The following is a 27940-nucleotide window of genomic DNA, read 5'->3' as shown; positions in this document are numbered from 1 at the left end:
CAGGAATTGGGCTGGGTTGGCAGGCTGGGAGGGAAGCCTCCATCTCTTCCATGGAGGCAGCCTCCTGGGACCAGGATTTTCCGGGTATTGAACATAACTTTGTCTTTCCCGGAACATCCTCTGTCACCAACTAGACCACCCAATCACCCACCTGAGTTTGCTCACTGCCCGTCTCCCCACACTAGCTCCTTCTGTGACCAGTCATGGAAACTTGGACACAGCAATGAAGCTCTCTGGGCCTCAGATGACACATCTGTGAAATGGGGGATAATGATACCTCTCCCGCCCCAGGGGAGGACACGGAGCTGCTACTATCCCATGGTCCTCCTCCAGCTCCCCTAGGCTGCTCATCTCAGCTCCCTCTCTCTCTCTTACTCTTAGAACACCTCATCGGCAAGCACTTACGATTCTTAGGTCACTATGCAGCCTAGTCTCTGTGCCACCGGCTCTGTCCTTGGCTCCTACCTCTCTCCCATCCACATCCTCCCACCCTTGGGGTCTTGGTTTGGTGACAGCCACCAAACAGGAACTGCAGACAAAGCCCCCAGAAGTTCAGGCCACCTCTTCCTTCCTTGCTCCACCCCACACTGTCCAGGGAAACCCAGAGGTTAGACAGCAAGGTCCAGATTCCCTCTGGGGACAAGAAGCCAGGCTCTGTCCTTGGTTCACACAGCATTCTGGAGCTGGCAGGGCCCAGGATGATCCTCTGTGTACAACCCGGGCTCTGTGGCTCCCATCTTTGTGCACGCCCTGCACACACATGCAGGCAGCAGCCCTACTCAATTCTCCCACGAGCACACGCTCTCCTGCTCTCCCTCCCCCTTCTCTATTTCTCTCTCTGAGCTGTGCTCCCAGAACACACCCTCCCAGCCCACCAATCCTACACACGCCACTGCGCTTTACAAGCATCAGCTCAAGAATCTCCCAGTTCCCCGCTTGCTCCCTCCACTCCATCTCTCAAACTCCTCCACCCGCAAAGGGTGGGCCCTGTCTGCCCACAAGACTAAGATGCCTCAGCTTCTCCAGGCCTGCCTTTGTGGGAAGAGTCTTTGCTGGCTTCTTGCAGCCCCTCACCTCCCCTTCTCTACAGGCAAAAGCAGCCCAAGGCCCCCACAGCCCGGGCAGCCCCTCCCCAGCATCTGGTGAGAGGACAAGAAGAAGGAAGAACTGTGGGTTCTTTTCCCTGAGACTCCTAGATTTTGTACCAAAATGCAGGGTGTGCTCCTGTTTGCATTTTTTTTTTGTTTCCTTTCTGAAAATAACCATGAAACTATCATTTCCTCCCACTGCCTTTTCCCTATCTTATTTGGATTAGCAGAGTTGCTGCAAGAGGTGGTTTGGAGCCACTGACAGCCTCCTTCCCTGACCTGGGTCCAGGGAACTCACAGGTGGCTTTGGAGCGGGCGCTGCCAGATGGGTGCTGCCTCCTCTGGGGTGGCAAGAAGGAGTGCAGGCACTGGGCACCCTGGGGTCACCATGACCTCCTCAATCAGAGACCCCTGGGAAACCAGGTGTGAGCCTGCCTTGTGCCCCCATTGGTAAATATCAGGAACAACCTCAGGCCTGGCTTTCTCTCTGTAACTTTTCTGGAATGGGGGAGCAGCAGCTCAGCCCCCTCCCTTGGCTGACAGGTGGAGAAGATGGGTCTCCATGTGGGAAGGGGACCAATACAGAAGAACTGGTGCTGGCCGGGCGCGGTGGCTCAAGCCTGTAATCCCAGCACTTTGGGAGGCCGAGACGGGCGGATCATGAGGTCAGGAGATTGAGACCATCCTGACTAACACGGTGAAACCCCGTCTCTACTAAAAAATACAAAAAACTAGCCGGGCGAAGTGGCGGGTGCCTGTAGTCCCAGCTACTCGGGAGGCTGAGGCAGGAGAATGGCGTGAACCTGAGAGGAGGAGCTTGCAGTGAGCTGAGATCCGGCCACTGCACTCCAGCCTGGGTGACAGAGCAAGACTCCGTCTCAAAAAAAAAAAAAAAAAAGAAGAAGAACTGGTGCTTATATAAGAAGAAAAATGGGGTGCATGGTGAGAGGGGGTGCCTCTCTTCTCCCTTTGTTTGTATCCAATGCCTCCTCCCACGCAGCTGTTCCAGGCCTTCACGCTGCTCGCTGAGAAGCAACCTCAAAAAGATCCAGCTTCAGGGTCGGGGACAGTCAGAGAGACCCCCAAAGGAGTCTGCCTCTTATGCCACCCAAGGGTCTACAGGGCACAGCCCACCAAACCCCACCACTTGCTTGAGAAACTGAACTTCCCTGTAATCCCAACACTTTGGGAGGCCGAGGGGGGAGGATCGCTTGAGGCCAGGAGGTCGAGGCTGCAGTAAGCTATGATCACACCACTGCACTCTAGTCTGGGTAAAGAGCAACACTCTGTCTCAAAAAGATAAAAAAGAAAAACAAAAGAAAGAAAGAAATGAAGGGGGCAGCAATGCAGGCCTCCCTGCCCTGAGGATGGTTCTTTCATGAGGCCCCTTGCCACAGGCCTTCAACCTCTGAAGCCCACCACTGCCTGACTTGTTTCTGGTTGAAGAGGACCCCGGGGGGAGGGCCCCTCTGCTGGTGCTGCCATCCCTGGGGCCTGGCCAGTTGCAGTTCCATGAAAAGAAAAGGATGGCTGAGGCTGGAAAAGGGGACCACGGACTAAAGTTGCTTGTCCTGACCTTCCTGGCAGAGGGCGTTGGTGCCCATGGGAGCCTTCCTGCGCTTGTTTAGCCTCTCTTCCCTCCTGCTATGTGACTTCTTTGGGAATTCCTTCCTGCTTAGTCCAGAGGTACAGCAGGCCAGGGCTGGAGGGTGGCAGCTGGCCTGGCCTCAGTGGCACCACTGTCTCCTCCTATCCATCAGTGAGGCCTTCTCCGTATGCCCCTCATGCTGGTTACCACCTTTTCACTGTGACCAGATTTGGCATGTGCCCCATCTAATTTCTCTAGGCCAGGCTGCTGCAGTGGGACCTCATCCCTTTCTTTGAGGGTCCTGGCTTGCCCCAAAGGTGCAGGCCTTGGTATGAAATCCTCCCCCAGCCCCGTAGTCCTTCCTAACACATCCACACTATGCATCCCTTGGTTCTGCCTCTTCCTCCCCAGCGGGACCCTTCTCCTCCCCCAGGCTGAGCTCCTGGGCTATTTGGGGCACTGCCGGCCTTGTGGTGTAATCAGTGCCCGCGGATAATTACCACCTGCCCTGCCGGTGTCTGGGGGCTGTCTCCACCACAGCAGCAGGGGGTGGACGCTGGGCAGCCAGGCCTGCAACAAGGTCAGGCTGGGGCAGTCCTGCCCTCTCCCCAGGCCTGCTGCTCACGCGTAGGACTTGTAAGGATTCCCTAGGAAAGCCATGCATTCCTACAAGCTATGCTCACCTGGGATGCTCTGTGGCTTCAGCTGGGGGTGGATGGCTATCCCAGCCAGGGGACAAAAGTCCTGAGGCTACTCTATGCACCCACAGTCAGCCCAAACCCTGTTCTCCCATACTGCCTTCTGAGGTCAGGGGACCCTGGCTGCTGACCTCTGGACAAAGCAACAGCCAAATCAAGAGGGACTTGGATTTGACCTTCAGTTCACCAGGCCTCATCATCTTCCTTCAGGGAGGCGGCAATGGCTAATGAGATGACTGTGAAAGTGAGTCTACTATAAATGCTAGCTTCCTCCCTTTTTGCTACATTATTTTCTGCTCCAAGGCAGCCTGGGTTTAAATGCCTCTCCTTCTCACTTAGCCAACTCTGTGACCTTGGGCAATTAGTTCAGCCTCGGTTTCCTCATCTGTAAAAAGAAGATGATCAGAGGAGCTGCCTCACCAAGTTACTGCAGAATACATGATCTAATACATGTAAAATGCTTCGCCCAGTGCCAACGAGACTCTACAATGGTGGGTATTATTATTGGGAACTGCACAGGGCAGAGAATGGGGGTTGGGAGCATCCATACGCCAGCTCTAGGATGCCCAGGAAAGCAAAGCGGGGCTGAGGGAACAAACCACAGGCAGCCCCAGGGCTGGACATTCTCTATTGCAGCTAAGATCCTGGAGGCTGTGGTGGGGCATCTCACAGACCTTCTCCATCTAGGAGCACCCACTCCCACTCTTTTGACCTCATTTCCTGTAACATGGTGCCATATAAGCTTTTTGAGGCCAGAGCAGACCAAATACCTGTGAATACTTTATTTTGCAAAGAGAAAGTCAGCAGCAGCTACATCCAGATGAAATACTCGGATATTGAGAGATGCAGAAATCGAATTATGTTTCTGTCTCTTCCTTTCCTGTTATAGTAAAAAGGTTATTTGTCCTAATGCTTAAAGTTCTTTACACAAATATTCATGGCCCTGTCACTTGAAAGGCCACTCAGATAAATAAATATCTGCTTTCCAGAGTGAAGCATTTGGGGGTGGGTGGTGAATGGGCTGAGGGGCTGGGCCAAAAGACTAGGACTGACAAGGTCAGCCTGCCCCCAAAACAACCAAGCAACCCAGCACCATTTTCTCCCTGCTTCAGCGCCTTCCCCAGCAGGGCCCAGAGCTCCCACTTCTGACACCTTGCACCAACAGGCTAGACCAGAACCTTAGCTCTCCAGCCTCACCAGTGCCAAGGTGGGAGCAAAGAGGGCCACATTGGGTAGGAACATCAGTCAAAAGTACTAGATACTGCCCCATGGAGATGGAGAAGAAGGGAGAAGGCAAAAGGGTGGGGAGTGGGGCGTGAGCACCAACCTCACCTCCCAGGAATGTCTCAAACCCAGCTAGAGCCATGAGGGCCCCAGCTCAAGGCAGCAGCCTTAGCCACACCACAGCCTGGCATGAGCCCCACATCACAGCCATCCTGAGCCCCACCTCAGGAGCCATGTCTTCAGTGATTTCCTCTGACTTCCCCTTCTGGGTGTACCCTGGAGCTACCTGGAGGAATAGGCCATCCAGACCCAACTCAGAATCTCAGGAGCCTTGGACTCAGTGGTCCTCCTGCCAGTTCTCTTCAGTGGGCACCTCCTATTGTGGGTCTGGGGGCATCTTAGAGCCTACCTGTCAGGGGGCTGCCTAGCCTGGACAACCCTTGGCCTGATGCCCAGGGAACATATCATCCTGGGGGGATTGTTTTCCCTACTGGTGCACTCTCCCTCACTCGAGTCTCCTCTTGGGTTCTGTGAGCTAATCAGAGAGAAGGAGGGGGAGGAGGGGGTGCTGCTTGCCTTCCCCGTTATCTGCAGCAATCCACGGTGACTAATGCTCCCAGTTGGTAAAAAGGCAGTGTAATCAAAACACTTTTTTTTTTAGTCCTTAAAGTTAGTCATTCTCCCAGAGTGGAGGAAAAAAAAAAAAAAAGCCCACAGCAGGCACCACGAGATGCAAGCTGAGAGGCCTGCACTGCTGGGTGGAACCAAAGCATTGGCTGTGGCAGCTTCTGCGGGTCAGAGGCCAGGGCTCCTCCTCCTCTGGGCCCTTGGGTATCCTTCCTCCACACCCGCTTTTGTTCTTGCTTTCCCCAACATCTGGGCCTTCTGATCCCTGAAGGACATCCATGCCATGTCAGGGGCTGCCATTTCATCTCACCCTGCCCGGTGCTGCCACCTGCTGGCCTGGCGCTCTCCGTGCTGGAGGAAGCATATAAAAGCTCCCAGGATGAGGCCCAGCTTGGCACCCTGGTCGTAGGGTGATACTCCCTCCATCCACAACCTGGCTATTTAGTAGTGGTGCTTATCCTGGTTCCATCTGCCTGCTGGCTTCTGACGTGACTGTGCCTCGACAGAACCATAGGTTGTTGGAGGTCAAATGGCAAACTGTAGTGGCAAAAGCATACGGATCAAAGCTAGGGTACTCAGGTCAGAAACCCCATTTCAGTGCTTCATGAAGCTATACTACAGCTTCATGGCTATACTTCAGCTCCATCATCTGTGAAATGGTAATAATGGTAGTATCCACCTCACAGGGTTGTGGCAAGGATTAAATGTGAACTGCAGAGAATAGTGCCTGTCATGTCATGAGTGCTCAATTATTATTGACTTATAATAAAAATAATAACAATAAAGTGGAATATAAACCATCTCATTGCCCTTTCTTGTCCAAGGCAGACATGACTAATCAATCACAGAACTTCCCCACTGATGGCAGATTCCCCAGAATCCTCAACACTGCATTCCAGGCAGACAATCAGAGCAGGCACATGGGATGATATCCATTCTCCATCCTAGATCTAACCTGGACCTCTCCCATTGCAGTTAAGGAAAATGAGGTCCATAGGAGGGACAAGACTCCCTCAAGCCACTTGGAGGCAGAGCCACAGGTCAGACAGGCGTTCCTGGTTCTGCCTGCTCCTTGCTGGTCTGGCTTCTGATGTGTCACTTCACCCTGACCTTTGAGCAGTCCGTGTGGGCTTCCTGCCACTGGAAATCTCACCTGATTTCTTCCATCTTCTCCCACCCTTGCTCCTCCTATGTCCTTGCCCCTCAAAGGCCCTGGGAAAGCTATTGTTCTGAGACATCCTACTGAGCAGGTGCAGAGCAGGAAGAAGTGGGGCAGTGAGGCCACATAGAAACCTGAGGCCTGTGTCTGAATATCTGCAGGAGCCTCCCTGAGGAATCAAGACCTTTAGGGCTCCAAGACCTTTTAGGGCTCCACCAATTTGGCCCTGTCACATTCAGTTTTCAGCCTTAGCCCGGTGCTCTAATGAAGCCCCTGACAGCCCAGGTCCAGGTTCTGGGAATGCTCACTCTTTACTAATGAGAGTTGGTATGGTGAAGACTCAGGGGCCAGCCCTAGACTTCTGTGTGGGAAAAGCTGGGAGAGGACAGGACATGACAATCCCAGGGATGAGGGTCATGGGGAAGTACCTGCTTACCAACTTCGGAGTAAAAAACTCCAAGGAAAAGTTGGGGGCTGATGGCGGAGCAGGTTCTGCTGCTGCTTTGCCTCTCATAAACAGCTTTGCCCAGAAGTAGACCTCTGCTACCTGAACACTCTTTTAACTTCAGGCTCAGACTTCTGGGGAAGAATCAGTATTTACAAGGCTTGAAACCAGGAGCATCCACCTCTACCCAAAGAGCCTCCACTCTCAGCTTCTACTTAGAAACCCAATTTTCTCTTTTCCATTCCTTCCCTGCAGGGGCAGGATCAATCTGTATCATGCTGTCCCTTTGGTTATAAATAAGAAAGACATAGCTCCTGACCCTGTAGGCTGAGTTTTTCACAACAGTGGGAAGTGTTTGTGTGTCTCCATGTTCAGCTCCCCAGGGATCAATGCCTCATGGCACAGCAGGCTCAGGACAGCAGGATGCCTGACTGTCCCTCCTCAGCCCAGTGCCCCTCTAGCTGAGTGAATGAGCCACAGGTAAGGAGACCAAGCAGGCACATTCCAGACAGACTCCTGGGAGGACACCATTCTTTTTAGTAACCTCAAAGATCCTGCTGGTGGCATTAAAGATTTGAGGTGACTTGTCAACTGCACAGCCCCAGAAAAATTCATATTTAGCTTTATCCAAGATATCGCCAGTTCCTCAGACCTGCCTACTTCTCTGGGCTTGCCCCTCTGTTCACCTGTCTTTCCCATTCTCCTATTTCCCCAGGGTCTCTAGAGTCAACAAGACAGCTGACTTGGAACCTTGCAATGTTGGAGACTTTGGGGATGTGATCTACCCACTCCATCTTATAGATGAGGGGACCAAGGCCACAAAGGGGATGTGACTTATCTGAGGTCAGTTACAGTGTCAAAGGTGGAACTAGAAATAGAGTCCCAGACTCCTCCAGACTTGTAGTTCAAAACTTATCCATTCTAGACCTCTAAGATGTGTCCACTGTCCTCCAGCCCTGAAACAGACTTCTCCTAGGATATGGCAGTTACCTAGGCTAAAATTTGGAAATAATTATCCCTGTGGGGCATAACTGAGGGAGGCAGAACATGGGGAAGGGAGGAAGCAGGTGGGAGAACTATTCACAGGTGCTAAATGCCAGGAGTCTCCTAAACCCGCAACAGCCCTTCCATCCATCACACTCTCTGCAAAGCAGCAAGGACTCTCTCTCCCCCTTCACCCACACTCTCTGCCCAGGCTGCCCTTTGGTGACTTCTCCTCGTCCTCCTTACTCTTCAAGGCTGCTCTTGTTCTCATTTTGGCCTGTTTCCTGAGGAACAACATGGTAATGAAGCTGATCTGCATGATGTGCTTGGGGACCCAACCTCCATTGGAAACTTTGAGTCAAACCATGGACTCTCAAGAATGGAAACAGAAAACACAAATGAGAGACTGCATCCTGTGGCCCACCCTCCTACCCCTCCTGCTCAAGCCCTCTACTCCACCCTAGGAGGTCAGAACAAATCATACACTACTTCTGCTCTAGGTCATTGGTCATATCTTTCACGCTAGGTCATTGATTAACAACTCCCTAAGCAGTCCCTGAAGCACTCCTGGTCCATTTTAGGAAGGAGAATTCCTAGAGAGAAGGTCACTGGGGGCCCAGTAGCATCTGCACAGGCCTCACTGCCTTCTTGTCTCTCTTCTAAGGCAGGGAGGTACTAAGGGATGAGGAAACCAAGTCAGCCCAGAATCCCAGGCAACTTGTGAGCCACAAGGCCCTGAATTCTGACTTTAGGAGACCCAAGGCAAGTCAGCTGCTTGTTGGACCTGTCTGTGTCTTAGCCATGGTAAGTTCCCTCTGCCTGGAGCCTCCTCACCCCTCATCTCAGATTCACCTGGCTAGCCCTGATTCTGCCTTCAGGGCTTGGCTTACACACTGGCTTCTCCTGGAAGTCTTCCCTAAAACTCCATGTGCTGTCTCAGGGTCCCTTTCCAGGCTGCCACCACACCTCATTCTATCCCATCATATAGCATGACTGTAATTGCCTGCTCGTCTCTCCCTCCAGGAAAGTAGCTCTGGGAAGGAACAAGGGCAGGGCAGATATTTCCTTGAGATGGTTATATCCTAAGATTGGCTCAGTACCTGACACTAATATTAGTACAACTAATATTAGTTAAATGAAGGAATAGAAAGAATGGGGCAATTTACATCACTTGAGTCCTGTAGAGGAGACCAAAGGGAAGTGCTGAATGGCAGGGAGCAACCCATACTCTGCATCTTCTCGTGTTGAATAAATCTACAGAACATTCCAACCTGAAAAGGACCTAGGTATTGATATTCAGAGCCCTGTGCCATCTTGGAGGGGAAACGTCCATTTGTTTGTAACAGGTAATGCATGTGTGGTGTACAAACTGTAAAAGATAGGAAACAGCATTCAGAAAATGTAAGTTTTCCACCTTCTCCATCTTCAATGGCTTCTTCTCCCATAGACAATTGCTGCCACTGTATCTGGATTAGAAACCACTTGACAGAACAGGCTGGCTAAGGGCCCCGCGTGGACCTGTGAAGAGATCTTTAGGAGTCACTGTTGAAGGAAGAAAACGGCCCCAGAGGTCCCCTTCATCCCCCGTTGCAGCCTGAGTCTCTAAGTGCTAGGCCAGAGCCAGAGGGTCGCCGGCAAGCGAAACTGCACAGCCAGCATGCTGCAGCAGAAGGGTTAACGCGCCGGGCTCCGCCTCCCAACCGCCTCTTCCGGGCAGAGGGGCGGGATCTACGTCACTTCCTGGAGACTGGCTGAATCCGGAAGTGATCCCAGAGGAACGAGTTGTGGCTGAGGACCCCGGCGGCAGGCCCAGGTTCGGGACCATGAGCTGGTGAGTGAGGCCCGGGCGGCGGGAGCTGCTGGACCCGCGGACCCGCGAGGCCCCTGGCCCTGCGTCAGTGCCGCGTCCCGGCTCTCCCCGGTCCCGCGCGACCCCTCCGCCCCAGAGCAAGGCCCGATAGCCCCTGCCCTAGGGTCGTTCCCTGGGTGCTTTCCCGGAGTCGCCATCTCTCAGCAGGACTCCCTGGGAGAGTGGCGGAGGATCCTCTTAGCCTGGGACTCTGCGTCTGACCCCTGTTTTGCCGGACTCGTGTCCTCCTAGCTCCTTGAAGTGAGGGACTTCCTTGTTCCCTCCTTTTTTAAACACCCATTGAGGTGGAGTCAGTGTCGTCTTTCTCCCCTGTGGGCATCTCTGCCCCGCGCCAGTCCCTCCAGAGCTGTGGCCCTTTCTGTGGCAGCCTGGACCCAGTTCACTAATCAAAACCCACTCCCTTTTGGGTAACTATCCTTTGCACCACTTAACAGTCTTCAAAAGACAAGGAAAACTTGCTTCTCTTCTTAAAGGGGCCAGAATTACACCCCGCACACACCCTCCCACTGTGGGATTGGACTGGTTTTAATCATTCCAGGGCTATTACTCACTGCCTGGCCTCTAAATAGGCATGGTTAAGTTTAAACTTATGGGAACTATCATGCCATAAGAAAAGAAGCCAGGGAGTCTTAGAGTAATAGAGTCATAATTGCAGTTGCTGCAGAATGATGTGATACTTGGGTCATAGTAAACACTTCATAATGGTGTATTTATTTTGTAAGACTCGGTTTGCCCAAAAGGCAATCCCCATTTGTTGCTCTCGATTATTTATGTTCACAAGAGAGAATTGTGACTTGCCTGCCTTCCTGGGGCTTTCTTAGAGGATACTCATATGCAGGACCTTACCTTACCCCGTCAGGCCCAAGGACCTGTATAGCCACAACCCTGGAACTCAGGCGATTCAACTATAATGTGTGAATAAATTGACCCCCAGAGATGTACAAGATTAATCAGCACATGGGCATAGGGAACATATTTGCCACTCTGTCCTCAGAGTCTCGTGTGCTTGTTTATGCAAAGTGCATGATAACCAGTTATGAATGAATGAAGATGGTAGAATATCCTTCAGGAAGACTTCTGCAGTTTAACTTTTGGCCATCGGTGGAGACCGCAAGCAGCTGATGTCAGTCAGTGTCAGGGACAGCGCTCTAAAGTAAAATGCAAACCATCTTTCCCCTCCCCCACCTGTTTCTTAGACCAAGATTGATGGACAAATGTGAGACAATCACCGCTAGCACGTGAGGGAAGCCCGAAGCAATGCCCTAATAAGCCCCCACAGGAGCTGCTGCTTCTACCTCCACCATTTGCTCCAGGATGCCAATAGGGGGCTGGAGCCTTAAAAAGCTACCTTTCCTGTCTTGTGATAACCTAGATAGCGGTGGGCAAAGCGGCAGTTCTTCAGTTCCCTTTCCTGGAGGAATTACGTCCTTTCAGTGTCATTCTGGGCCCCCAGTCTTGGGATATAGATGTCCTCTTGGCTGCTGTGTCTTGAATCTTTAGAGTGTTCTTGCCTAATTTTTCAAAGTGAAAAGCAGGCAGTACAGGTGCTTTATATTGCCTAGATTGACATTTACTGTCTTTGCTTCACAAGTTGGGAGAAGAGCAGAGCAGAAACTAATAAAGGTAAATGATTCTCTGGGTGATCTGCAACAGGTTGTTTTCACCTGTCTCACAGAAAGTTTCCCTTCTGAAAAAAATAGTAGCCCATTCCCTAAAGGTTAGCCTGTCAGGTTGGAGAGAATTGAAATTGACAACTGTCTAACAAGAGCTGAGGTTTTCATCTAGTAGCTTTAATTTACCAGTACATGCACATCTTGGTACCTCCTCAGACTGAGAGTCACAACCAGAAGGGTGGCTTTGTCCCTCAAAGCTGAGATTCTTTTCTCTTCCCCCTTAAAGGGCTTCTACGTCATCTCTTGCGTGGACTCTGACCCTCTCAAAGAGAGGAACAGCACCGGCGCCTGGGCACACAATCACACTCAGTTCCTAGCTCAATGGCTGGCAAGGAGACCGGGGCTGGGTCCTTCTGATTCACTCCCTGAGCAGTTTTCCTGCCCCCAGAATGAATCCATCCATTCATGTGAGACTGTAATTCTCATTAGGGGAAGAGACCAGAGTGACGTAGAGCCATCATGGGAGGCTGATGCCCAAGGTCAAGTTCACCAAGTACATGGGCTGTGCCAAGCCATCATTAAATAAGGCCCAGGGGCACATGGCCCATGGTCCCCAGAGGGTAACCATTGTTCTGGGCTAGGCTGAGCTTTCAAAATGTCACAGTGAGAAATGTCCAATATTGATGCCCTTTGCACACTGTGGACTTTGCATGAAGAGTGAGAGGCCTTTGTTCCCTGCTTGCTCTGTGCAGGCAACCCGCCCACCCCCTGTTTGTTTAGTGGGTACCTGCTGTCTTCCTGCACCATCTACCCATCCACTCAGCCACCACCCATACACCCATCTGCCTTTCAGCAGAGTGACCCAGTGGTCTGTCCTACTAGGAAGAAGGCCTTTGATAGTCACATCTCATGTCACAGATTCACTTCTTGGCCTCAAGCCAAATGCTTCTCTCTCCCTCGCTCTCTTTTTCTCTCCCTCCCTCTGCCCCACCTCCTTCCCACATTTGCCCCCCTCCTCACTTTCTCTCTCTCTCTCTCCTCTCCTCCCCACTCACCCCCTCCCTCCTCTCCTCCCCACTCACCCCCTCCCTCCCTATTTCTGTCTCCCTCTTGTCTCCCTTTCTCCCTTCCTGTCTCTCTCTTCCCTGTTTTCCAGCGTATACTCAGGTGGCTTTATTATGGTATGCAGGGAGAATTAAGTAGAATTAAGAATAGCGATCCTAATCTAAGCTGGCTCCAGGAATTGTAGCCTCCCGTTGAACCATACACCTTTGATGATTTTAGGCTTAAACGATGAGGAAAAGGGAGTACTGGAAGAAATCTCCCTATACCTAGGGGTCCAGTAGTTTGACGAGAAAGAAGGAAATTAGAGGCAGAGCAGATAAGTGTGAGTAGGAGTTAGAGTGCTGCGTTCAGGTTCTGGCTCAGCCACTCACAGTGCAGCTTGGTCAAGCATTGAACCGTTCTCTGTCTCGGTTTCTCCATCTGTGGCATGGAGCGTCCATTCCCGCTAACAGTTTGCCACCTGAGCCTGCTGTGAAATGAGTGGAGTGATGATATTTTTCTGACTCTTCTAGGATCTTCTGCCACTGTCTGCCCTTTGCACTTTGGTGTTCCTCACGCTTGATCCTTTTTGTTTCTTTCCTGTTCTCACCCTGTATTCCCTTGCCATCATCTTCAGGATAGAGGCCCAACTCTGGGCCAGGGCTTCTGAGGCTCTCTGGGCCTGGCTGTCCGTCTTCACTCTGTGTGTGCCATGCTCCAAGCTTCTCCTGCTCTCTCATGCCCTTGTGCCTCTGGATAACTGTGCCTTCTGCCTAAAATGCTTCTCCTTCACTCGCACCCTGTCCACCAGGCCAGCATCCACTCATCCTTCAAGCATCAGGCCACGCTTCACCTCCTCTGAGGGTCTTCCCTGAACGGCCCCCCACACCCTGCCATGCTGCACTGGGTGCTGCCTGTCTGACCTTCTCTTCTGACTTTCATCAGCATCTGTACTCCACTGGCTGGTTTACTTATCTGTGAGTTCTTGAGCATGGGGACTGTCTTGTGGTCACCGCTATTCCCTAGCACTGTTCCTGGCAGTCAGGAAGTGTTTATTAAATGTATGAATGGGGCCTTTTTTCCCTTTTCCTGACTTGCCTCAGCTCAGGAAAAATGTTAAGATAAAAACGTGCCGAACCTACAAACCACTTCCTAAAATGAAGAGCCTCTGAAAGTACTATTGTTAAATTGACTGACACAAGTGGCTTCCAGGTCAGGCTGCCTGTGATTTCTCCTCCCCACTCCTCTCTGATCCTCCACTCCAAACTGCTTTACTGGGTTTCTTCTGTACTTCCATAGTGCTTCTACTGTAGCGCTTCTGCGTCCTTCTAGGTGTCACCGACATGCACCTCCCTTCCACACCAACCCCATGAGAACAGGAGCGACATACAGCTTCTTCATCTTTATGTACACATAGTGGGTATCATGCACATAGTGGATATCTAACAGGTAATTGTTAAATTAATGGAATGTAAAGAAAGAAGGGTAAACTTCTGGGTCAAACAGAACCATTATTCAAGTCCTTTCCCCTATGATTACCATTGCTATCTCACATGTGTAAAGTGCTTCTAACTTTTCAGATGGCTTTCCCATCCTTTGTCTGACTTCATGCTTACGTCTGGGCAAGCAGTGCAGTCTTATTATCCCCCTTGGCAACTTACTAGAATTCACTCAGCCAGCACCTGGCAGAACTGGAACTAAAACCTGTATCTCCTAAGTATTCTGTCCCCATGATCAGGAATATTAGAAGAGTGGCAGACCATTCCCAAGCTGACTGGATCACGGAATTTCGCTTTGCTGGGGTGTATTGACACTAGCAGGTTGGTAATGAATCACAGGGAGTTGTCAGTCTTCACACACAAGTGATAGAGGAAGTCCTTGTGCCATGCACACCTCTAGGTGTTCTGTAACTGGCTTAGCTTCTTCTACCTATGGGGCTACTGCCTGGGGCAGCCTCACCAGTCGTGTCCTCTGTGACTTTGGACACACCAAGCTTTTCTTCCTCTCTGGAGAGCATAGTAATGCCTTGAAGACAGGGGCCCTATAAAATGTCTGTGAGATTCTGTACGTGAGCTTGCTCTTATTTCAGATGCTTAATGAGAGGAGAAGGATGTCTCCCAGATCTTGGAGCAGTCAGAAAGAGTCAAGTGTCTTGAGTCCCATAGCTACTTAGTCAGAGGTGTTATATGTATTATACTCTTTAAGGAAATCTGCTGGGGTAGTCTTTAGAGTCCGTTGTTAACCTATTAGAGTTGTTTTCCCAAACTCATTATTTTGGTGGCTAATCCATCAAATAGGGCCCAGTATAGTGCGATGCACATACATGGTACTCAACAAATATTTGTTGATTTAATGCTTGTTCAACATTTATAATGTGCAAAAGTCTGTGCTAAATGTTGAGGAACATTTAAAAGACTTGCATGAGTCAGTCTCTGTCTTCAACCAGAGTATGGAAAGTGCTAGGGATTCAAAAGGACAACCGATCACTAAATGTCAGCGTGGCATCATCAAGAAAGACTTGAAGCAGGAGATGTAATTTTAACTGAACCTTGACTTAGCAAATACGTGCTGTTTCAGTGGGAGTGAGAGAAGGATCCAGGTTAGAAGCATGGTATGAAAAAGGTGTGTGGAGTCAGAATGTGTCAAGAGTGTGTGGACTGTCAGGAGGCCAGCTTGGAGGTGGTAAATAGTGGTTTGGGTAGAGGCTGTGTTGGGGAGAATTGGCACTCCACCTCAGAGCCACGTTATACAGTGCTTTCAGTGCCATGCTGAGGACTTGAAATTGAGCCTAGGCTTTTGAAAATTGAAGGCTTTTGAGCAGGGAAGTGGCATGACCAAAGCAATGATTTAGTCAGATTATTTTGGCAGTGGCCTGCAGGATAACTCAGAAGAGAAAGAATGGAGCCAAGGACGCTAACTTGGACAATAGTTTCCTTTTTTTTTTTTTTTTTTTTTTTTTGAATCGAGGGGTCTCACTGTTGCCCAGGCTGGAGTGCAGTGGTGCAATTACAGCTCACCACAGTCTCAAACTCCTGGGCCCAAGCCATCCTCCTGCCTTAGCCTCTTGAGTGCCTGGGACTATACGTGTTAGCCACCACACCTGGACTAGTTTCCACAATTTTTTGAACACAACTCACAGTTAGAAATACCTTTGATGTCACAACTCACACACACACTCTTATACTTGAAATAAAAGTTTCACACAGTATGTGTGCAGTGCACTCTGATATTTTCTATTATGTTCTTGTTCGTGGTTTTTTGTTTGTTTTTTGAGACAGGCTCTCGCACTATTGTCCAGGCTGGAGTGCAGTGGCGCCATCTCAGCTCACTGCAACCTCTACTTCCCGGGTTGAAGCGATTCTCATGCCTCAGCCTCCCAGGTAGCTGGGATTACAGGCATGCATCACCATTTCTTAGTAGAGACTGGGTTTCGCTAGGTTGACCAGGCTAGTTTCAAACTTCTGGATTCGAGTAATCTACCCGCCTCGGCCTCCCAAAGTGCTAGGATTACAAGCATGAGCCACTGCAGCCAGCCTTGTTTTTTTAAAGAATGACCCACCTCAGTTGACTTTTTTTTTTTTTTCTTCCTGAGGTGAGTGCATATGATTTTTTAATTTCATGACTGATTTTGATCTATGTGTACAACGGAAGACTGTGTAGCAGTTTAAATGATCTTTGAGTGATAGATATTCTACAAAGACCTCAAGTTTGAAAACCACGTATCTAAGAATATCGTTACAAATACTCAGACTATAAGCTAACATCTTTGACTCCAGCAACTGAAGATAGGGTTGCTTGTATATCTGGTTGTTTCACTGGGTTAATAAGAAATACAGAAGGGGCAGCTGTAAAGAACACTGGCTGAGTTATTTCTAAGAACTTATTCCATAGATTTGAAAACTGTCAATTGCTTTCCAGAAAAGAAAACTCAAGTGAACAAAAGCTCATACGAAGATGTTTGGTCCTTTTAGTAATCAGGAAAAACAGATTAAACCAACAATGAGATGCCGTTTCACAGCCATCAGACTGGCAGAAATTTTAAAGCCTGACAATGCCAAGTATCTGAGGGTGAGGAACAGTAGGAACTCACATACACTGCAGGAGGGGGTGTAAACTGGAGATTTTGCGGTTGGAACAGTAGCTATCCCCTACCCCAGAGAAACTCCCGGGGCTCCATGCAGCAGGGAACACATGCAGGAGTGTGAGGGGCATCGTCATGTCCAGATGCCCAGCCTCTGGAGAATGGGGAAATAAATTGTGATGTCTTTATGTGATGAAATATTATGGGCAACAAAAAAAATGTAGTAGTTAAAATGGGTAAAATAGAGCTTTGTGTACCAATGCGGGCAAATCTCAAGAATCTAATGCTGAATGTAAAAAGCTAGCTTCAGAATGATACATTCAAATAAATAAGAATGATACACTCAACATTGCAGGCCGGTCACGGTGGCTGACGCCTGTAATCCCAACACTTTGGGAGGCCAAAGCAGGCAGATCACTTGAGGTCAGGAATTCAAGACCAGCCTGACCAACATGGTGAAACCCCATCTCTACTAAAAATACAAAGATTAGCCAGTCATGGTGGTGCACGCCTGTAATTCCAGCTACTAGGGAGGCTGAGGCAGGAGAATCACTTGAGCCCAGTAGGCGGAGGTTTCAGTGAGCCAAGATCATGCCGCTGCGCTCCAGCCTGGGTGATAGAGCGAGACTCCATCTCAAAAAAAAAAAAAAAAAAGAATGATACATTCAACATTGCACTATTTATATAAATATTAGACCTATAAGGCAATACTGTGTTTTGCATATGGACTTAAGCTTACACAGTAAAAGTATGGGAATAGTACTAAATTCAGAATAGTGGTTACTCTAGGATAACAAGGAAGGAGAGAAGGAAATGGAATCTCAGGGGCCAGTCGAGGTGGCTCACACCTATAATCCCAGCACTTTGGGAGGCCAAGGCAGGAGGATTGCTTGAGTCCAGCAGTTGGAGACTAACCTGGGCAGTGTAGTGAGCCTCTCTACAAAAAAAATTTAAAATTAGCCAGGGGTGGTGGTGCAAGCCTGTAATCCCAACCCCTTGGCAGGCTGAGGCAGGTGGACTGCTAGAGCCCGGGAATTCAAGGTTGCAGCAAGCTATGATCACGCCACTGCACCTCAGCCTGGGTACAGAGACCCTGTCTCAAAAAAACTAAGTAAAAAAAAGAAAGAAATACAATCTCAGGGCCTGATACTCAGGGAGCTTCAACAGTGTCTGTACTGTTTTGTTGCTTAAATAATAATATCTAAAGCAAGAGGGCTTCGTTAGAATTTGACAAAGCCAGGTGGTGGACACATAAGTATTTATTCTATATTCTCTGTATTTTTTGTGTGTATTTACAATATTTCATATTTATTTAATTTTTAAATCATTGCTGGGGCAGACCTCACTTTCTATAGCAAGAGAATGTTTGCCTGCGCTCCCCCAACCCCCAATCCCAGGGTGGGGACGATCTAGGGAGGGAGCCTAGAAGTCAGTCTCCATCCAGCCGTCTTCCTTCTACCTCTTGCTTTTTAGGGGCCAAACTTTCAGCAGAGAAGAGGAAAAAGGTAGTGTGAGAGCTCTTTGTAATTGCTGATTGGTAGGAGACAGGAGCGAAATGAGATTAAAGATGGTACCTCAGAAGCTAAACAGACGGTGTAGTGCTGTCAGAGTCTAAGCCACTGTCAGCCCATCGGAATGGAGATTAGACCAGTGGAGGTTCTCTCAGTTTGTGGAGTCCGCAGGACAAGCCTTTCACCTCCAAATGCAAACCCATGTTCTACCCCTTCTTATGTTACAGATTAGAATGAGAATAGGTGATTACTTGTCTGTCAGATATTAGGATCTTCTTAAGGGGCTGCAAAGAAAATCCAAACTGCCTCCTTGAGTTGCCTGCCTTCCTCTCTTAGGTGCTCCATCAGCCTCCACACTTTTGTCAAAATCCTTTCACTATTTAGGGGGAAGTCGCCACTCAAATTTAGGCAAACTTATCACTTGGGCCTGGTGGTGGTGCATCATGGTATGGGTCAGCTGCTTGCCCCCAAAACAAACAAATAATTTCAGGTTTCCTAACCATTCTTGGCGGGGGTGAATATACTTATCTCTGTAACTTCTTACAAGTCACCCCTTCTGGACCTGGTTGGTCATCGTCTTCAAAATATCACAACCACTTTCTCTACAATAAAACAGACTGCTTACTGCGTGTCAAGATCTGTTTTAAGCATTAAACTCGTTTCACCTTCATAGCGACCCTAGAGGATGAGTAAATTATTATCCATCCTATTTTATAGATAAAGAGACGGAGACACAGGGAGGTAAGGTCACTTGCCCAAAGTCTCACAGCTGGTAATAGACAGAGTGAGGATTTGAACCCCAGCTGTCTGGCTTCAGGGTCCATCCCCTGATCTCATGCGCTCATCCCCTGATCTCATGCGCTCTCTCCCCCATGAAGTGCAGGAGTGGACACTTCAAATAAACTGATGTATCAGCAGTGCCTCTGCAGAGTCCGGCAATAGTAGATGCTCAATAAATGGTTGCTTTGTTGAGATGATCTCCCAGCTCTCGTGCGACTTAACGTTGGGTGCTTCATCCTGTCTTTACTTTTCAGAGGTCAGCCTGTGGAGCAGTGGGGAAGAAGGGATCACAGCTAAGCTGGAAGACTGTTCTGGTCCAAGTCACAAACCGCCAAGTCACAGTCATCCCTTTTATTTTTAAACACACACATACCTCCTCGGACTGATGGCAGGTCGGGGTCAAGTTCTGTGTGTGCTGGTTTTGGATCAAGCTAATTTAGAGAAAGGACTGAGGTGGGGCTGGAGGCTGTGGTCATAGGCACTGGGGAAAGGACGGATTTCCAGCTCAGTTCATGTCCCTCTCTGCTAGGGTCTCCGCCTTGCTCAGGCTGAACTTTCCTTGGCCTTTGGCATTGTGGCCAGCTGGCCCATCAGACAGAGAGGATGGCATCCAACCAGCAGCTGTTCTGCCGGACCTAGATGGCTCTCGATAAGCCCTGCCCCGGCTCTGGCCCTCTGTTGTTTCTCTCCCACCATTAAGGTGGTGGTGGCCTTGTGGGGCCTCAGGCCAGAGCAGGCAGCAACCCAAGGATAGAGTAACAGAAGGCCGGGGGGGAGGGGCTTGTCCTTCCAGCCTGCTGGAGCTGCTGCCTCTCGCCCACCTTCCTGCTCTTGCCGAGACAGTGACTCAGGCCCAGACCACTCCCCGGGGAGCCAGGATTTCAGCCACTATCAACCACCACCGCCTACTCTTTGCTCAGCCCTCCCTCCATTCTCACCTCCCTTACCTCCCTCGCCCCCAAAACTGTGGGTCTCTTGCCCAGCTAGAGATAGCAGAAAGATACGGGGTGGGGCAGACTGAATCACTCCAGGGTTCTTTCCACCCCCAAGCCAGGCCTAGGCTTATTCACATTTAGTAGGATTCTGGAGGCCAAGCAAAGACCCAGGAAGCAGGTTTAGGGTTCAGCCTCTTTCCACTCTTTGTCATGAAAGTGGGACACTCCAAAGAAAGCAGGGACAAGAGCTCTGCTGGGGTGACCAGGGGATCCCCACCCAACTGCCATCTGGGCCTGCGTTTTATCTCTGCCTCTGCAGAGCCGGTGAGGAAACAAAAGATGGAGAAACCTAGCAAATTGAAAATGCAAAAGAGCTGTTTTTGTAAATAGACATTACACAAGAGCAGGGGCTTTTTTGGAAAGGTTTTACTGAGACAGACAGAATTAGCCAACTGGCATCATGCTGCTAATAGAGATATTTACTGTTTGAAAAAGTATATTTGTAGCTTTGGAGAACATCCTGTTGACTTTTTCTTTATTATGAAAGAAAATAGAATCTTCCCCCCCTTTGCCCTCCGTACACACAGAACTTTTTTTCTTTTTTGAGGTGGGGCAGTTGGGGGTTGGAGAAGAGGAGGGTTGAAAGAAATGTTTTCTCCATTTTGTTGCTGAGACTAAAATATCTCTTCTCCTGCCCTCTGGTGCTCATATTTATGGAATGGGAAGCAGAATCAAGCTAGGACTCCTACTCCAGAGGCAGAGAGCTCAGAACCCTCTTAATTTCTTCCAGAACTCAGAGACGCCCTGGGGAGCAAGCCCTGTCTTCACTCTGGCTCTCTGCTCACATCCCTGATTCCAAGGGGAGCACTGAGGCAAGTGTGAGGAGGAGGGAGGAGAGTCCCGAAGCCCAGTTGGGCCTCCTGCCCTGGGGCACTGCCAACCCCGGGCTGCTGTGACCTGGCAGTACCAAGGCCACTGCTCTCAGGCTGTGGCACTATCGCTCTTGCCCCATGCCCTCCAAAGCAGCTGCTTCTCCTATGGAAGTCCCCCGTGCCTGCAGTGGGAGAGCCACGGGGATGAAATGGGAACTCAAGGGGAGAAGAGGCATAAGAGTCTGCTGAAGTGCAGTTGTGTTGCCTTTCCTTTCTCCCTTCCTTGCCACCTTTCACCGCTTTCTGCAGGAATGCTCCGTTTCAGTGCAGGGAGAATCTGATCCTTCCATCAGGGCACCTGCCCAGTTTTTTGCCCACTTATCTGGCAGAGTGGGCTCACATCTGCCATTTGGCAGCCTCGGAATAAACCCAGGAGGCTCTTCTCCTTTCATATATCCTCTTAGGCTCTGTAAAGTATTTTCCTTTGACGCGTCGTACTCCAATAACTTCGTCAGGCTTTGCTCTCAAGGCCAAGGGCCCACTCCATTTTCTTGGTCTCCACTGAATGTACTGTTGCTGGACTCCAGCACTGGTGGGTATTCTTTTTAGTTTTTGGTTTTGGGGGTTTTTTGTTTGTGTTTTGTTTTGTTTTTTGGTTACGTAAGGATTGGGCGCCCAAAGACAATGATACTACCTTTCTTTGTTCTTTATGTAGCATTACCTAAGCGTAGCTTTCTTCAGGAACCTTAAATCAGAGCATGTTATTTTCCAGGCCCCTTGGGCAATGCGCTTATTTTAGTCATTTAATTATTCATCCAGTGCTTACTATGTGCTCAGAACTAGACTATAAGCTGCATGAGATCATAGAAGGAATCTGCCTCGTTCGTCCTGATATCCCTAGAACCTAGCATAGTATTTGGAACAAAGGTGGCCCTTAACAAATGTTTCCTCATTCAATGAAAAGTTGAAAATAGCACTGTGCCTAGTACAGTACTTAACAGGGGTTGCCAAGAAGCATGACATACAGTCCTTGCCCTTGAGGTGCTATGTGTCATAATCTGAAAGCAGGACATTCACACATCAGAGTTAATTAGCCTGTACCCTTTACCATGCAGAGTTTACTTAAGTAATGAAAGGATGGCTCAATATTAGGAAATATGTTTACACAGTTCAACACAATAATAGGTCATAGGAGAACAAACTGGTCATCTAAATGCGTGGTAAAAGGCATTGGTGGAATTCAAAAACCTAATCTTTGTAACTTTTAGTAAACTAGGAACAGAAAGATATTTTCTTACTATTAGGAACCTTCCTGGCTGAAATCAAGAAGAGCTGCCTTCATATTTGATAGTGAGGAATCAGATGTAAAGCATTTTTACCAAAGTCAGAAACATTTTTCTATAACTTCAAGCTAATACAATAACATAAGGCAAGAAACGGGTATAAATATTGGGGAAAAAGATGAATTTTATCATATTTTCATACTGTAAGAGTGTCTACCTAGAAAGCCTAATTAGTTATTTTTCTTCTTTTTCAATTGAATTTCTTAGGCTATATAAATTAAGTATGTAGGTATGGTGACTGGTTACAGAGTAAATGTGCCAGGAAGATAAATTGAAAAAGAGAATCCCATTTACAGTATAACCAAAAATATAAAATTCCATGGAATGAACCTAAGACATGTATAGAGCTAAAACTTCACATGTGTTACTTTGGGATCTTAATATTTAACAAAATATATGTAGAGGATGGATATGAAAAGAAAACCTTAAGACCAAGAGAGATAAAAAGGCTTGGATGAATGAAAAGAAATATGGCCCTGAATGAGCAAACCAAAAATAGGATCTTCAAAAGTTAATCTATAAATATATTGCACTTCTGGTAATATCCTTATCAGAGGTTTTTAGGTGTGGGGGTGAGAGCATACAGCTAGTGAAATTTATCTTGAATAATTAAAACAGCCAAGAAATTACCTGAAAAAAGAAAATTTAATGATAAGGGATTTGCTTTGCTAAGTATCAGGAACTTTGATACATCTTAATAAATCTGTTATTGGCAAAAAGGTAGATTACTCTGTGATATGGAATAGTAGATGCATTTAATGTTGATAAAATAATTTTTCAAAGATGGAATTTTTTAAAACTATGTTAAAACACCTAACTAGTCATATACTCAAACTCTAAATACAGCAAAGATTTAAATATAAAAAATAAACCACTAAAATTCACGTGGAAATGCAAGGGACACAGAATAGTCAAAATGATATTGACACAGAACAAAGCTGGAGAACTCACACTCCCCAGTCTTAATACTACAAAGCTACAGTAATGAAGGTTGTGTGGTGCTGTCATCGAGATAGACATGTCGATGAATGGAATAGAATTGAGAGTCTAGAAATAAACCCTTATGTATATGGACAATTGATTTGTAACAAGGATGCCAGAACAGTTCAGTGGAAAAAGAATAATCTTCAACAAACCGTGCTGGGACAAATGGATAGCCTCTTGCCAAGGAATGAAGTTGGACCCCTGCCTCACACCATATTTAAAAATTAACTCAAAATGGATCAAAGACCTAAATGTAAGAGCTAAACTATAAAAGTCTTAGAAGAAAAGACAGGAGTAAATCTTCATGACCTTGGATTTGTCAAAGGATTCTTACATATGACACCAAAAGCATGAGCGACAAAAGAAAAAACAGGTAAATTGGACTTCATCAAAATGTAAAACTTTGTGCTTCAAAGGACACCATTAAGAAAGTGGAAACCCAGCCCATGGATGAGAGAAAATATTTCTGATTACGGCCTAATACCCAGAATATACAAAGAACTCTTAGAACAATAATAATAAAACAGTTTTAGAATGAGCAAAGGATTTAAATAGATATTTCTCCAAAGATATACAAATGAACACATGAAAATATGCTCAACGTCATTAGTCATTAGAGAAATGCACATCAGAAGCACTACCTGATACCCACTGGGATGGCTGAAATGAAAAAGACAGTAAGTGTTGGCCAGGATGTGGAGAAATTGGAACCCTTATATACCACTGGTGGGAATGTAAAATGATACAATTACTTTGGAAAACAGTCTGGCACATCCTTAAAAGGTTAAACATAGCGTGACCATATGACCCAGCAGTTTTGCTCCTAGATATATGCCCAAGAGAAAAACATATCCACACAAAATCTTGAACATAAATGTTTGTCACAGCATTCATTAATACCCAAAAAGGGAAACAACCCAACTGTCCATCAAATAAGTGGATAAACAAAATGTAAATCCATACCCTGAACTAGTATTCAGTGATTAAAAAAGTAAAAGGATGGAGTACTGATATATGCTACAACATGGATGACCTTCAAAAACATTTTGCTAAGTGAAGGAGGCCGACACAAAAGGCCACATAGAAATATAATTCTGTTTCTGTGCATTGTCCAGAAAAGGCAAATCCATAGAGACAAAGCAGAGTAATGGTTGCCAGAGCTGGGGGAGGGGAGTTGCTTGCTAATAGGTGTGGGGTTTCTTTTTGGTGTGATGAAAATGTTCTGAAATTAGATAGCAGTGATTTTTGCACGATTCTGGGAATATACTAAAAACCCCAAATTGTACACTTTAAAAGGGTGAATGTTATGGTATGTTATTTAAAAATAAACCAGATTCTGAGTAAAGACGACAGATTGAATACATACATCTAATTTATCTCCCTCACAAATCCTACAAAAAGCACAGTAAAGCAATTTTTTTAAGGCATAAATCCATAGTTCAGGGAGAATAGAAGAGACATCAACAACGAAATTCGGGAATTAGAGTGCAGTTACATGAGGTAACTGACTTAGTTCCAAGAAAGTCAAATCCCAAACTGGCATTTGAGAAAACCAAGAGTTATCCCACCTTACAGAATTCTCAAAGGTTTGGGAGTTGGTACTAAGTACCTCTAGAAGTTGGGTGAAGCCAAGGACTGATCAGGGTGATTGGTTGAAAACTATGAATAGTTTATAGCCCTAACATCTCCCTAACTCCTTATCACTGGGAGACTGTTCCCACCCCACCCTAGCAGAAGAATGAAGAGTCCTCCACCCCAACCCCCACCTCCAAAGAATTCTGTACCAGGGGACACAAAGGTGGATTTAAGGTGTAAAAGTTGTAAAGGTTAAGCCTCAGGGCCCCAACTTAAATGGACTTTTTCCAAGACCCTAGAAGGAACCCTAGGCATACCTATGTTGTGGTAAACTGAAATATAAAGTATTTATATTGCAATGAGTTTGGCAAACCTCTGTCTTCATTCCTGCTTTTACTTCTTCATACTACCCCTCATGTCAGGCAGTCCTGGAGTAGCCTAGGCTTTTTTGGGGGATAGAACTAGGGAAGGGTGAATTGGGAGTATACTGTTTTAACTGTACTTTGTAAAGACATCTTTGGAAATTGTTAATAAAACAAGAAATCACAGACTCCTGAGTTGGAAATGGGTAAAGGTTACCTTTTGTGGTCAATTTTAAATTTAATTAATTAAAGAGAAAATTGGATTTAAAAATAATGGAAAACAAAAATGATAAGGTGAGTGCTTAAATATATAGAAATCATTCTGAAATCAAAGCATAACAAAACATTTTCCAATTGTACCAAAAATGAGTAATCCATTAAGAGAACGAGATCCATTTTAAATAAGAGTGATGATTGTTAGATAACTCAGTTAATGAAAAGGAGGAGCAAATCAGAGGAACACATTGATAAAACATTTAAACTTCTAGCAGATTTAACATGAAAGACATAATGAAGATAACAAAATTCAAAATATGCTGTCCTACAAAGACATTAATGACAAACTGGTCACTGTCATTAATTCAAAGAACATTTAAGATTAGTCACGGCCATCTTCCAGTAATTTGCCAAAACGACGAACACAAAGGGAAAGAGGAGAGGCACCCAATATATGTTCTCTAGGCCTTTTAGAAAACATGGAGTTGTTCCTTTGGCCACGTATATGCGAATCTATAAGAAAGGTGATATCGTAGACATCAAGGGAATGGGTACTGTTCAAAAAGGAATGCCCCACAAGTGTTACCATGGCAAAACTAGGAGAGTCTACAACATTACCCAGCATGCTGTTGGCATTGTTGTAAACAAACAAGTTAAGGGCAAGATTCTTGCCAAGAGAATTAATGTACGTATTGAGCACATTAAGCATTCTAAGAGCCGAGATAGCTTCCTGAAACGCATGAAGGAAAATGATCAGAAAAAGAAAGAAGCCAAAGAGAAAGGTACCTGGGTTCAACTGAAGCGCCAGCCTGCTCCACCCAGAGAAGCACACTTTGTGAGAACCAATGGGAAGGAGCCTGAGCTGCTGGAACCTATTCCCTATGAATTCATGGCATAATAGGTGTTTAAAAAAAAAAAAATAAAAGACCTCTGGGCTGGGAAAAAAAAAAAAAAAAAAGATTAGTCACTCTACAAGAAACCTTGAAATGTGCCCTGACATCTTAGTTTATTTGCAGAGGAAACATGAGATTTTTCTAAATTTTACAATAATCCTAAAATTTAAATATTACCAGTAAGCTGAAAAAGGCTTTTCTAAACCATCAGTAGTAGAAAACAAATTTCCAACAACCATACCAGAGGAAAGAGGGAATTATCTTTTTTACTCTAAGAAAGTGATGCTACCAACTCTGTGTCACGTGAAGAGGCAACCAAACACTAAGCAGCCCAGAAATGTAGGGAGACAAAGACAGAGGTGTGTTAGGCAGATGATTCATAAAAATACTACATTCTTTTCTGATGTTTGTGTCATTTATTAGCTAAAACTTGGCATTTGTTATGCTCTTTTCTCTGCCTAAATATTCACTTTCATGCCTATTTGTATATTTGTAATTTTCTTTAAATGGGGCATACAAAATTGTATAAACTTCAAACCCACCTCTGAGAGGGCAGCCAGCACAGCTGAGGGTGGGACTGCCCTAGTGAAGTCAGGAGGATGAAATGAATGCCCGCCCTCAGAGTGCCAAGGCACACCCCTTCCCCTCCCCACCACACAGGCACACATGTGCACACATACATGCACACACAAGCTTTTCCATTGCCAAGTTCCCAGAATGGCAGGAGATTGGAAGAATCTTCTCTAAGGAATTTTACCCGCCCAAGAGAAAAGACTAGAAAGATAGTGACATCAGGGAGTTCCCCACAAAACTGTGCAGCCAGATTGCAGATTGCCCTACCCAGTAGTTAAACATGGTTCTTGTACTCAGAGCTTCTTGTCAACTCTTTTTGTCTCCCAGTCATATATGAGAGTAGGCAACCAAGAATTACTACACATCCAAGGAAAGCACTTAGTATGAAACATAAAGACTCAACAAAAAGAAAAAAAGCAACTTGGAGGAAAACTGAAACTATAAAGGGAAGAAGAAACTTTTTAATTAAAGCTGTTAAGATCCTCAGAGAGATAAGGCATCCATGAAATAAAAACAAGATACCATTTTAAAAGGACATCCGGAAAATTTAAAAGAGCTTTTAGAAATTAAAAATCTGATAGCAGAAATGAAAAAAAAACAAAAAACAAAAACCTTCCTAGAAGCATTAGAAGATAAAATTGAGAAACAGAAATTAGAGGACCAGCCAAGGAGGGTCAGCATCGAAATTGTAAGTTTCAGAAGTAGGAAACAGAAAACAGAAGAAATCAACAACAAAATTTTTAAATCCCAGAACTGAAGATTATAAATTGCCAAATTGAAACAGTCCTGTGAGTACCTAGCACAGTGGATGAAAATAGACCCACATCATTGTAAAATTATACAACACCATGGCCAACATAGATTCCTATAAGATTGTATAAGAAAATAAAAAGTGAGTTATCTACAGAGGATGGGACTCAGAATGGCTTCAGACTTTCCCACAGCAGCAGTAGTGGGAAGTTAGAAGATGGGAGCAATGCCTTTGAAATTCTGTCAGAAATTATGTCCAGCCTTCAATTCTATGCCCAGTCAAACTAGCCTGCAGGTAGAAGGAAAAGGTTTTCGGATGTGCAAAGTCTCAAAAATGACCTTCCACACATACTTTGTTCCCACCAAAATAAGGGGTAAACCAAGAAAGAGGAGGACCAGGGAAAAATCATGAGAGAGAAGTCAAAGGAATCCCAGAAAGGTTGGTGAAGGGAGAACTGGGGCTGAGAGCCTCACGGCTGGGGAGCAGGCAGCCAGTCCAGGCTGGAGCGAGGCAGCAGTTGCAGAGCAGACTCTCCAGAAGATACAGGGTAGAGAACGCCTGATATGATGAATGTGTTGAAACCAGAGTTAGACCACAGATTGAATTGGGGATAAGTACGTAGACAATTAAGCAAATGAAAGAAAAGTGACAATTATCAATTTTAGGGAAAGTAAAAAAAAAAGTATGCATGTTGTTATGTATTACTGCTGCATGACACATTATC

The 27940-nt window shown here is 46.7% G+C and overlaps 1 protein-coding gene, 1 long non-coding RNA gene and 1 pseudogene across 7 annotated transcripts in view; 2 read left to right on the top strand and 1 right to left on the bottom strand.

Annotated features, from left to right (window-relative positions):
* The first annotated feature begins 9566 nt into the window (after positions 1-9566).
* Positions 9567-27940, top strand: part of BIN3 (bridging integrator 3) — a 49019-nt gene continuing 30645 nt past the window's right edge. For 4 of the 5 annotated variants that reach the window (XR_013397142.1, XM_028852458.2, XM_077943218.1 and 1 more), the window contains exon 1: positions 9567-9644. Coding sequence is in view for 1 of the 5 variants with exons in the window: in XM_015144965.3 (XP_015000451.2) it covers positions 9637-9644 (8 nt within the window). In the remaining 4 variants the exon portion in view is untranslated. The remainder of the gene's footprint in view (positions 9645-27940) is intronic. The other variant, XM_015144965.3, reaches the window with a different exon arrangement.
* LOC144330741 (uncharacterized) lies at positions 10820-16997 on the bottom strand. Its single transcript, XR_013397162.1, has 2 exons — positions 16931-16997; positions 10820-12441 (listed from the first exon to the last, which is right to left on the bottom strand). It is a non-coding gene; the product is annotated as an uncharacterized LOC144330741 (long non-coding RNA).
* LOC709045 (large ribosomal subunit protein eL21 pseudogene) lies at positions 25406-25924 on the top strand (annotated as a pseudogene). The gene has a single exon (XR_003732609.2). The product of XR_003732609.2 is annotated as a large ribosomal subunit protein eL21 pseudogene (transcript).

Source organism: Macaca mulatta, chromosome 8 (assembly GCF_049350105.2).
Source record: "Macaca mulatta isolate MMU2019108-1 chromosome 8, T2T-MMU8v2.0, whole genome shotgun sequence".
In the NCBI taxonomy this organism is placed as follows: domain Eukaryota; kingdom Metazoa; phylum Chordata; class Mammalia; order Primates; family Cercopithecidae; genus Macaca; species Macaca mulatta.
The sequence above is the reverse complement of the archived record's forward strand: the minus strand, read 5'-3'. Positions and strand labels throughout refer to the sequence as shown.